Source organism: Microcaecilia unicolor, chromosome 2, assembly GCF_901765095.1.
Source record: "Microcaecilia unicolor chromosome 2, aMicUni1.1, whole genome shotgun sequence".
Classification (NCBI taxonomy): Eukaryota; Metazoa; Chordata; class Amphibia; order Gymnophiona; family Siphonopidae; genus Microcaecilia; species Microcaecilia unicolor.
Genome location: NC_044032.1, coordinates 206,798,404 through 206,811,312, shown reverse-complemented (window position 1 = coordinate 206,811,312; position 12,909 = coordinate 206,798,404). Strand labels below are relative to the sequence as shown.

At 42.9% G+C, this 12,909-nt stretch overlaps 1 protein-coding gene across 1 annotated transcript in view; it reads left to right on the top strand.

The window, feature by feature from the left end:
* The window catches only part of LOC115463279 (aminopeptidase O-like), a 382,003-nt gene extending 377,011 nt beyond the window's left edge, over nucleotides 1–4,992 (top strand). Inside the window, exon 12 of the mRNA XM_030193650.1 lies at nucleotides 4,921–4,992. Within this exon, the coding sequence (XP_030049510.1) occupies nucleotides 4,921–4,962 (42 nt within the window). The 3' untranslated portion in view covers nucleotides 4,963–4,992. The remainder of the gene's footprint in view (nucleotides 1–4,920) is intronic.
* Nucleotides 4,993–12,909: the final 7,917 nt, after the last annotated feature.

Here is a 12,909-nt window from a genome sequence, read left to right as displayed (position 1 = left end):
CACAACCCATCTGTAATGGCTGCATCTGCTATCACTAAAGGAAAGAAAATTATCATGGTAAGAACCTAATTTTCCCTTCTCCCTGGACATAGCTTCACATGACAATTCCTATGGCACCTCAAGTAGCATAGGTCACCTTTACAGTGTCTTTTGACATCATATGATCACTAGGATTGTGAGTCATGTAGGCAATATAACTATACGTTTATTTATTTTGTTCAGCTTTTTGTGTCACTACATCATACTAATCATAGATACTTCTCAACAAGATTGAGAGAACATTTCACACATTACATGTGGTCAGGCTAATTAGATGTGAGAGAGTAAACGCAATGCATCAGATGCAGCAGGCCTTGAGCTGCACAGATGCTCAAGGCCCCATGTGGAGTCTTATTTAGAGTTGCTGACTTCTGCACTTGTGGTGCCATAGGCAGACACGTGGAGGGGCATAATCAAATGGAAACGCCTATATCCATGGGCGTTTATCTCCGAGAACGGGTCCGTGAAGGGGCGGGCCGAACCGAATTTTCGAAAAAATGGACGTTTCTGAGCTGGGCGTTTGTTTTTTTTAGCGATAATGGAAACTAAAAACACCCAGCTCAAAAACGTCCTAATCCGAGCCATTTGGTCGTGGGAGGGGCCACGATTCGTAGTACACTTGCCCCCCTGATATGCCAGGACACCAACTGGGCACCCTAGGTCAGTGCGGTGGACTTCAGAAAAAGCTCCCACATGCATAGCTCCCTTACCACGGGTGCTGAGCTCCCAACCCCCTCCCCCAAAACCCACTACCCACAAACGTACAATACTACCATAGCTCTTAGGGGTGAATGGGGCACCTACATGTGGGTACAGTGGGTTTTGGAGGTCTCCCATTTACCAGCACAAGTGTTACAGGTGGGGAAGGATGGGCCTGGGTCCACCTGGCTGAAGTGCACTACGGTACCCACTAAAAGTGCTCCAGGGACCTGCATACACGCAGGCCTCTAGGACTTGTTGCTGCTGTATAACATTGGCACACCAGTTGACACCTGAAGACTAATCTCTCCGAAAACGTCCTTTATTGGAATAACCGCCTCTACTCACAGTTAACTGCAGATCAGAGGTTGTGCCCCACTGGCAACGAGTCTCCCTGGTACTGAGATTAGCAGTAGGTCAGAGCTGGCAGAATGCTGTACAATGCCCTCTTTCAGCCACATTCAAGGGAAGAACTAAGTTCTATAACGTGGCTAACACAGGAAAGGGAACTAAAACTGGCTTTCAAAAATGGCCACTACCGCATGGACTGCAACAGGAAACACAACAGGGCACACTCTGACCCAGTAGGCAGGGGGGAAAGCACCATGGGAGAAGAGCCTACCAACTACCAACATCGTGAGACTGTAACAGAAGCTAATGAAATCACGGAGCCCAATACCCTACACCCACCACAATGCAATGCTGATGTGACCCTGTACTGCACCCGAGAGCCACATCTGACCCAGGGAAAGGCTGTGACAGGATCGAACACATTCTGTTGTCATGTAGGTGGGTACGGCATTTGAGGCTGGCATAGAGGCTGGAAAAAAAGTTTGTAAAGTGGGGTTTTTTTTGGTGGGAGGGGGTTAGTGACCACTGGGGGAGTCCGGGGAGGTCATCCCCGATTCCCTCCAGTGGTCATCTGGGCAGTTGGAGTACTTTTTGGGGACTTGTTCGTGAAAAAAAAAGGGTCCAAATAAAGTGACCTAAAATTGCCGTAAAAAGCCTTTTTTTCGATTATCAGCTAAAGACGCCCATCTCTCCTCGACTGATAACCACGCCCCAGTTCCATCTCCACCATGCCTCCAACACGCCCCCGTCAACTTTATTCGTTTCCGCGATGGAGTGCAGTTGGAATCGCCCAAAATCGGCTTTCGATTATACTGATTTGGGCACCTTTGCGAGACAAACGTCTATCTCCCGATTTAGGTCGCACTATAGGCGTTTTTCTCTTTCAAAAATAAACTGGATTGTCTACTATGTTCAGTCTCCCACAAATTTTGGGAGCCTTAGTCTAGATGTAGTCTTCTCTCTTGAATCATCTGTTTTTCAGAGTATCTCTCCCAATCTCTTGTTATCTCACCCTTACTGCCTTTAGTGTTGGCTGGGAATTGGAGTGTACTCTTACACAGGTTAAAAATTTTTTGAAAGCTGTCAATTTGAGAGGTTCTCTCCTTTAAATGTTCAGCTACTAATCTGGACCTGCTTCCTCTTGATGACCTCACCTTAATATGGAATTTTTTTCTTTATAAGACTATTGATGAAGTGTGGTTGTTGTGCCACATCTGCTTCAGTTAAACATAGATTTCCCTGGTACCGCCTGGACTTGTGACTGCTGAAACAAGAATTGTGTTCAGACACATCTAGAGAAAGAACAAGACTGTTGAGAATCATTTTATATGTAAAGAAAGCTTGTTTTTATCAGCAGTGTGTTAAAGTGGCTAAGAGAGACACTTTTTGACCATTATCCAGACTAGTTCCAATCCTGCCAAGAAGCTGTATTATAGTTTTACCATTCTGGACCCTCTGGAGTCTCTGTAGGTCCTGCTTCACTACCTTCAGCTAAGACCTATGCTAAATTTTTTTTCCAAAGGGATTTGTGACCGACAAAATAGTTTCACAATTATGCTAGACCAAGTTTTAATAATAAAGCCAATTCAAATTTAAAACCTATATCTTCTGTCTTGGCTAGCACATTGTGTGCTTTTAACACTGTGATGAACTTTACCCGCCAGAAAGTATTACCTACAATGAATCCTTTCACTTTTGTTCTGGATACACTCCATTCATATTTTGTCAAAGACCCGGATCTGGGCCTCTCACCTTTTATTTGTACAACTGTAAACACAAGTCTCAACTCATGCCAGGTACCTGCCTTGTGGAAACAAGCCCTGGTCCTACCAATTTTGAAAAAGCGTTCTCTTGATATTTCAGTTCCAAGCAATTACATGCCTGCTTCAAATACTCTGTTATAGAAAGGGCTGTGTTTTTCCAATTACTCAGCTACAGTGAGAAAACCAGTCCTTTGCAGAGGCTCTAGGGGGCCCAGATGCTCTGCCCGGTTGTCTGCCACCACACACTACAGCCCCAATAGGGCCCTAGTGGTCTAGTGGCCGCTGCCGCTATTCTCCCTAGTTGCACCACTGTGTTTACAAAATTTCTGAAAAAAATGTATTTTTAAATATTTATGAAATAGAAAATAAAAGAACTGTTTTTTTTAATAAATAAGTTTTTCTTACCATCGACAGAATAAGTCTCTAGGTGGTTGCCCGGCTGCAGACCATTTTCACTCAGATAAATCAGTGGATGAATGGAACAACTTAGTACTCGGTTGTTATTGGTGACAGTAGGTGCTTTTGATCGATTTTCCACTAAAATTCAGTTAACTGACATTGTTCTCCCATTATCCCATGTGGTAAAGAATTTGGGGTACTTTTTGATTCAGCATTATCTTTTAGGCCACAGATTCGATCAGTAGTGAAGAAGTCCTTCTTTAAGTTGTGACTTCTAAGTAAATTATGTCCATTGATTTTTTTGGGTGGATTTTCAAAAGGTACTGCAAAGTATGGTTTTATCATTGCAGTATTGGATATGTGGGATTGCCTGCGGTATGTATTCAGTCATTACAAATTGTGCAAAACTCCACCATAAGTATATTGTATGGGTTATCTAAATATGATCATATCACTTCTTTTCTGAAAAAATTACATTGGCTACCAGTGCTGAAGTGGATTAGGTACAGACTGTTGACATTGGTTCATCAGAGTATGCATCAGGATTCATCCCCATACGTGATAGACTGTTTTTATTGGTACAGACCAAAAAGAGCACTTTGCTCTTGAATATGGTATCAGTGCCTGACATTTAGTCTCAAGTGCACAAGGAGGAGAATCTATTCAATTGTAGGACGTTGAATGGAGTAGGTTACTGGCAGCTCTCAGGAAGCAGAAAAACTTAAGTATCCTTAAGCAGTCCAGGAGCAGTTCTTTACTCTGTCTTTCAAAAGAATAATCAGAACACGAAGAGACTGTAATTTTATGCAAACTTTACTGAGCTCTGCAACAGCAGCAAATCCAAACTTGAAATTCCTTATATATGGTCAGCATTTGGTTTAAGAGGTTTTCTGTCTATCCAAGACTATTTGGCACAGTCTTATCCACTTTTCAAACAACTCCTGATAGTAACATCAGAGATATGTATAAAATATATAGAACACCTCCAGTCAATCACCCACCCCTTTGAGCTGAATAAACCAAGGTTGTGCTGATAGCAATGGCTGTCACCAGCAAACTCCTCCAGGATCAGACCCTCATGTCTGTCCTCCCTTCCAGAAATGTGCCTCACTGGGCTGTACGCTCTGGCCTTGAACAGGCTCTTCCCCACTCCTGCTCTAGAGTTGGCTCCCTTTTGCCCACTGAGAGCCACTCCCCTTCAGCAGTTACTGCCTTTGGCTGACAGTAACTCCCCCTTGATCCAACCAACCTTAAGTTATCTGGCCTTTCCAGGATACTCCCCTCTCCTGGCGGGGGTGAAGGCAACCAAAGACCAAGTGCACAAACAAGCAAGAACTTTTATTATCTTCAAACTCCACTTCTACTGTCAATCATTAAGAGGTAGGCAAAGCTTTATCTCAGACTCTTGTAAGAATCCTATTTCTGAGGCCTAGCTGAAGCCAGGCCAGGATATGTCCAATACTGTAGCTAGACTGTGCACACAGTGTCTGTGGGACCTGTCAGTAGCAGGCTTGTTATAAAGACTGTACCTGAATCCCAAAAGACGTTATTTCTAATTTACTGTACCTGTGAAGTAACAGGTTTAAGCATATTTTGTGTTAATAAAGAGTCTTTTTTCTCTTTTTTTTTTTTTTTACTTTTATACTCTTGTCTGGATGTATCTGTGAAGGTCCATGCTCAACCCTTGCTCATACTGTCACAGACCACTTGAAAAGAAAAAAGAGCCAGAGCAGAATCCAAGATGGCGACCTGAAGGGAGCACATCGAAGCTGCTCCTGAATCCATATAAAATTACTTTACTTTTTCTCAAACAATTATTACCTTAAAATGCCGAAACGGAGAGGCAGGCAAAGGCCAGGTCCTGCGGCAGCCTTCTCCCCTGTAGTCAGGACTACATATGGGCTATGATATTTCGCAGTTGGAGGAGACGGAGAAAGGAGAAACGTCTCCACAACTTGATACCGACACCTCCTTCAGCCCAGAATTGAGAGTTCCGCCACCAATGCCTGCTGTCGAGCACACCCTCCGAAGCGGGGGTAGTAGACCCTGCAGCAGGGCCAGACTCCAGTGATCGACTCCAGAACGCCCCGATAGGGAAGGGCGGTAACAAGCATGGCGATGGCGTTTCGGAAGGAAAATCTGCTGAGAAGGACGAGATTGCTTCTGTGGACTCTGAGAATATTTCCTCATCACTGAGTAAGTCTTCTTTATTTCCTAAACCTTCAACTATTACATTGGAATCAATATGGGACGCCCTTTTGACATTGGAAACATCTTTTTCCCCAAAACTGGTGTTAATATCTCAGAATGTACAAACCCCTAAGGAAACCATTTCAAAAATAGAGAATCAAATTTAAAATGTTGAAGAAAAAGTTGAGAAAAGTGCTGAGGATATAGAATCTTTTCAACAGGTTCAAGCAAATATTATAAAAGAAAATAAATGGTTACAAAGAAAAATTGAAAACCTAGAAAATCAACAGAGATCAAAGACTCTACGAGTTACAAATTTTCCAAAACAGGAAATGGTTGTACCGTTACTGACATTTAAAAAATATATGTTTGAAATTTTGAAAGTTCCAGAACAAGCTTGTCCACCAATTTCAAACATTTATTATCTACAACCATATAAAAAAAAATCAAATATAGGTGGACTACCTGATTCTGAAGGGAGTGAATTGATATTTGAGACTTTGAATCTCTCACAAGTTATAGAAGGAGAAGATGAGGGTTTGGAGTTAGCAACTCTTATTGTTACATTTGTATTACAACCAGATAGGGACTGGATATTAAAGCAAATTTTCAGGCATAGAAAAGAAATATTTCTTAACTCCAAAATAAGAATATATCCGGATGTCTCCAAAGTAACACAAAAGAGGCGTCAAACCTTTCTTAAGTTGCACCCCATTGTGTTTCAATTGGGAGGATTATTTTGGTTGAATTTCCCATGCAAATGTGTTGTGAAATATATTTTCTTTGACCCACTACATTTGAAAACGTTCTTGGATTCTAAGAAAGTAATCACTCCATCTTTGAGCCCAGAAACAACTACACCTCAATTGAAATAATATAATCCTGTAAACCTCCCTTCTAAGTCTCTGACTGAGAATTTAAAATATGTATTTTTGCTTTGTATTGTGCCTTGTTTTTCTCTCAATTTGTGGACTAACACAAGATGATTATAATCTTTTTTCATTATAAGATAATTATTTCTTTTTATATTATAAGATTGTGAATATAATCTTCTTATTTCTGTACAAGATTTGTTCTTGGAATTGTTAATAAGAAATATAAAGAATAAATAAAAAAAAAGAAAAAAGAGCCTTCCAACAGTTTATTATATCGAACACCCTTGTATGAAAGGAAGTTCAGTAAATATCAGTGAAATATACTGTACATAAAGTTCTTTTCTTAATGAAATAGATACCAAATAAGTTAAATGAATTGGGAATCTGAAAATGATGTAGGACAGCTTAATTATAATCCATTCCTGAACTGGAAGCCAATGGAGTGCTATCAGCTCTATCACACCTTTTTGATTTGAAAATCAGTCTAGTGGCTTGTATTCTGGACAAGTTGAAGCCTCTTCTCTACCACAATGGAGACATCAGAATAGATCAAAGTACAATAATTTGAGATAATATCAAACTTTTGTATAAGTAGGGCAAAATGGGTGGTCTTATGGACAAGTAGGCTAACCCATCTTTCACACCTGAGGTGGTTGGCCCAGTTGTCCTTGTGGCCAGTGGGGATAGCCGTTCACCTTTAAAAAAAATCTACAAAATGAATTGACTTTTAGCTTAATCCACTTGTCCAGAGATCAATATTGATGTACTTGATCCAAGAAGCTGCAAATCGTCAAAATTGAGGATTAGCCCACTTATCTATAAGACCATCCAAATGATCTTCATGAAAATATGAATGAACTGTCCTAAGTTGCTTGAGCTTATCAAAAACTTTCTTATGTTTATTGGTCAAATTAGTAGAAACAGATACATCACATGCATGTAGAAATACACAAATGACCAACCTAGTTTTCAAAACTTCCCACGTCCCTCCCTCCCATCTTCCCTCATGGAGATGTCTCTGCCAAGCTGCAATGCAAAAGTCAAATGTTAAGCAGATGTGGTAATGAGGTCCAAAAAGGTTCCCAGATAGAGTGAAAGACTTTCTCTTGTTTAGAATCTAGCAATTCCACCGACCGGCACTTGTGATAAATATAGGACATGCCTCGACAGTACCTAGCCACAACAGGGAGCTCTTATGGTGGAAGACTGCTGTAATGATCTGAAGGGAGCAACTAGAGGTTGCTCAGGAGTAGAAGAGGTAGCAACCACTAGAGGACATTCTAATGGTGGAGGCCTTTGTGTTATTTTGTAGAGGCCACTAAGGGGAGCCTGCTTCAATGATAGCCCTGACACAGATAGAGGGGGAGGGGTGGAGGTTACCCTTGTGCTAATTTGAAAAGGGAGGGCCCGTGGCAGAAGGTGTTCCCTTCAGAAAGCAAGCCTATTGGATAAGGTTCTATACCTTTTCCAGAATATAGAAGGAGCCCAGGAAGGGTGGGGTTGGTAGGAAACAGCCCTTTAAAAATCCTGGTGGAACCTATATGCATAGAAAGATGTCATTGTGGAACAAGTATGCAAGACCAATAAAGTCTACTGTCAGTTCCAGGCACCCAGCCTCACCCGGAGCATGAAGAGAATAATCCATCCTATACACCATATGTCTAGCACTTAAGAAAACCAGATTGTCCTATACAAATAAGTGAGAGACCTTCAGAGCTTCTTGACAGAGACATACCACCTTTCTCATAAACCAAACAAACATTCCCTCCCCCCGAACTCCCATAGACCAATTCCAACAAAAACACCAATGTAAGCATAACCTCCACCGCTCCCCACCCACTTCCTCCCATTTTCCCCCTCCCTCCCCACATTTTGTAGGCCCTGTGTGACACCCTCCATGCTATGAAGAGAGTCAAGCTGTCACGTTTGTAATGCTAGCTGAGGTTCCCCCCACCACCACCACTGCAGATTAAATAAATGGATGCAGAATATACACTCCTAAAGGGACATGAATTCATGTGGAAAGTTGTAATATAAAGTTATTACTTATAGCTTTATGTGATCCACCATAGTCTATGAAAACACCATTAAAGGCTCACATTAGTCAAATTAGGCAATGTAATATCTTGGATCCATAGAAAGTAAACACAGCTGAAGAGAAAAAAAAATTGTGATAAAGATCACGCTGGGTCAGGTTCATTAAGCCACATGGCTGCCTCATCTGGAGAAGAATATATCGCCCACCGGCCATCTCTAAAGACTCTAAGTATGGCCGGGTACTTAAGTGCAAAGTGATATTTTTGTACAAAGAGTTTTGAGTATACCGGGCCAAAGGCATTCAAGTTCTCCATTTTGCCAAGATATATCAGAGATGAATTGAGAAAGATTGGCAATTTGCTCCAAACGCTGTTGAAACTGCAGGTCTAGTGCATGCACTACTGCCTCAGTAAGTTCCATAATCATCGCTGTAGAACAGGCCATCTGCGGGGCTGGGGACAATTCCGCCATCTTGCTGGTGCTCTGTCGATGCAACCTCTCTCGTTGCACTGCTGCTTTTGTGCCATTGAGGAACTGCATCAGGTTACATACTTGTTCATAAGATGCCAGAAGATATCAGTGTCCAGGTGGTGTTAAATAGATGGTCCCGGGAGTGCAGATTAAAATGAGTTATTGGTAGATCCCAGAACAGCCTGCAAGCACACACCTGGAGCTGCTAAAAGCATCATGTGACTCCCAAAAACGTTCTTACATAAATTGCTTACCTGAGGACCCAGTAACAATAAAGAATCTAAAACTATGCCTAGCACTTTGGTTGATGGCTCTGTTGGTAAAAATTCAACTTGTCCTAATGGAATAGTATCAGGTAGCTCATCTTGGGATACATTAAACCAAAGAACTTTGGTTTTATTGGTATTTAATTTTAACAGATGTAGAAGAACCTAATTTTTAATCTCTGTAATACTATTTATTGTGTTCAAATATGTCAATTTTAGATCAGCGAGTGTTGGAATTAATCTTGGCCATGTATCTGCTTCTGGGCTTGTCGGGCATACAGCACTACATCTCCAGCATTCATTGTGCATGCTCTGATAAAGCACCACATTGTATCTGAAATATAAAGTCAGTGGCAGGGGTAAAGAAACCTTCAGTTTGGGATGTGCTAAGCCTCCATCCATAGGAAAATAATTGGTCTGACACCAAAGAGGAGGAAGTGGGAGAAGTAGAAAAGCTAATATTCTTGCATTTCAAAAGATATTGTTTCCACTTCAGTGCATGCTTTTAAATGTCTGATGTGTCACCTGTAATTTTGTTAAATAGTGCCTGGCCCTTTGATTGTTAGAGTTTAATAATGTTGGGACTTCCTTCTTTCCCTGACCTGAGCCATGATTTAAGAAATTCTGCCAATGAAATAAACATGTTTAAGTCTTTAGTATAAGTGCCAAAATAACTTGACAAATTAGACAGATTGTTTTTGTTATTTTATGAAGTATAAAATCCACTTGATTTTTGTATCTGAAACCAGTTATACAAAAATGGTCAAATATAAAAGTTATTTTGGCAGCAGTGCTACAAAGAATATTTTGAAATAATTCATTTAAAAGATCAAACTGTTGTATATCTCCCATTTTTATTTTAGAAGAGGAAGAATAGAGAAAATGAACTGCTCTGGCCAAAGGCTTACAAGTGGGAAAAACATATGGCGCATGGTTCATGGAATTCTCCAATCAAACCCCTTTGCATTTAAATTCATGTATGTGTCTGTATGTGTGTGTGAGGGGAGGGGAGTTGGGTGTATGTGTGTACATGTTTGTGTATGTGTCTCTGCATGTGTAGTCCCCCATTATATTGGGGATTACTAGACTGCTGAAGAACTCTCCAGAGTCACTGGGGCAGGGGCGTAGCCAGATACCCAATTTTGGGTGGGCCTGGGCCCAACATGGGTGGGCAGAAGAACTCTGCCTTGACCCACAAGTGATTTGGTCTCTCCCTCTCTCGCCTGCATGCCATGTGGTCTCTCGAACATCCTCCCTCCCCCGAATACCTTTTAAATAGCAGATTTTCACCGGCAGCGAGCAGCAACTAATACACACTGCTCATGTTGGCCCCACAGCCTTCCCTCTGATGCAACTTCCTGTTTCCACATAGGCGGGAATACATCAGAGGGAAGGATGTGGGGACGGTGAAACCATGTATCAGTCGCTGCTCGCTGCAGGTGAAGATCTGCTATTTACAAAGTATGCAGGAGGGGCAGCTGTTGGGAGTTCTTGGCTGGTGGGGCTTGGGGATCCCTGCCAGCCACATCATATGTGTGCTGCCACTGGGTGGGCCTGAGCACAAAGTGGGTGGGCCTGGGCCCATCCAGGCCCACCCTTGGCTACGCCACTGCACTGGGGGAAGGGAGAGCAATGTCAGTGAGTTGGAGAAGGAGAATGTGAGACCTAGCCCAAAGGAAGTGTTTGTGGGAAAGTGCTGAGGGAAATGTTTCTGGTTTTTTAATGCAGTAGGGGTGGAGTTTAGAGTTAATAAACGTTATTGTATACCTGAGCCTTTGCCCCTACCAGGACCCGTGAGTAGAGGGGGTATCCTGGAAAGGCCAGATAACCTAAGGCTGAATCAAAGGGGGAGTTATTGAAAGGCAAAGGCAGTAACATGATGGAAGGAGTGCTTTGTGTGGGTGAAGGGGAACCCAGTGCAGGAGCAGGGAAGAGCCTGTTCACGGCTAGAGGGTGCAGCTCATGGAAGTGCATCTCAGGAGGGGAGGACAGACAAAGGAGGTCTGGTCCTAGAGGAGTTTTCTTCTGACAAAAAGTGCTACAAGCACAGCCTTGGATTATTATGCCAAAAAGGAAGGGTAAAGAACTGTTGGAGTTGTAAATATGTACATATTTTAAGATTGTTACACAAACCATGTATTAAGGGAGTGAGACTGTAACCAATGGTCCTGAATGGATAGAAGACCTCTTAAACCAAATACTAACTGTATATAAAGAATTATGAAGGTTACATATAGTAACATAGTAGATGACGGCAGAAAAAGACCTGCACGGTCCATCCAGTCTGCCCAACAAGATAACTCATATGTGCTACTTTTTGTGTATACCCTACTTTGATTTGTACCTGTGCTCTTCAGTGCACAGACCGTATAAGTCTGCCCAGCACTATCCCCGTCTCCCAACCACCAGCCCCGCCTCCCAACCACTGGCTCTGGCACAGACCGTATAAGTCTGCCCAGCTCTATCCTCACCTCCCAACCACCAGCCCCGCCTCCCAACCACCGGCTCTGGCACAGACCGTATAAGTCTTCCCATCACTATCCCCGCCTCCCTACCACCAGCCCCACCTCCCGATCTTGACTAAGCTCCTGAGGATCTATTCCTTCGGCACAGGATTCCTTTATGCTTATCCCACGCATGTTTGAATTCCGTTACCGTTTTCATTTCCACCACCTCCCGCGGGAGGGCATTCCAAACATCCACTACTCTCTCCGTGAAAAAATACTTCCTGACATTTTTCTTGAGTCTGCCCCCCTTCAATCTCATTTCATGTCCTCTCGTTCTACCATCTTCCCATCTCCGGAAAAGGTTCGTTTGCTGATTAATACCTTTCAAATATTTGAACGTCTGTATCATATCGCCCCTGTTTCTCCTTTCCTCCAGAGTATACATGTTTAGTTCAGCAAGTCTCACTCACTACCTGTTGCTGAAGTTCAGTAAAGTTCTGTTTTGCATAAATACAAATCCTTGTTGTGGAGAGTGTCCTTTGAGGTGAAAGTGAAGTGTTTGCTCCCAGACTACAAAGGATACTCGAGTGGAGCCCAGCTTAATACCCTACAGCGTACTGGAGTAAATGCTGCCCCGGCCTACACCCAAGCTCATGTAAGAAAGATCGGACAGTGTGTCTATGTGATTTGTTTTGTGGCCTGGGTCAAGAGGTGCCTGACTCCGAGAGCTAGTTGGTTCCCCATGGTGGTGCTAAGACCCGGGTTACATGTGTTTGTATGTTATATGTATGTTTTAGGGCTGCAAGTTCATCGCAGTTAACTCTGTGATCAATGCATTAATTATTAATCACGATTTAAAAAATTAATCACATTTCAGCATCTCCTGTCTCCTCCAAACATCTCTTCTGCTCTCTTCCTCTCCCAACCCCTGTCCTCTGCATGATCTAGCATCCCCCCCCCCCCATCAGTCTCTTAAAAGTGGTCTTCTGTTGGTCCCTAGCAATGGGAGCATTGAAGATATACTGCCTGCAGGCTGGTCTAAGCTTTCCCTCTTTAACTCTGGTCTTACCACACCCGGGCACCAGTTAGCTCTTCGAGTCAGCACCCAAAACCAGGGTCATAGCAAAAGTTTAGTTCTACTTCTGAGCTGGCCGTAGACTGAGGCTAAACATACTCTGGTAGGCCGTAGGGTTTAAGCCTGTCAGACCTGTGAGTTCTTGTACCAAGTAGAGCGCTGCCAAGCCCAGTACTCAGACCAGGTTCTGCTTGGAGGCCAGACAACCCCGGGTTTCACTTGCGCTGACCGCCGTTCCTCAGAGGTGAGCCCCTAGGTGCGGGCGGCCTGCAGGGCTTACGAGATGGAGCAGGAAGC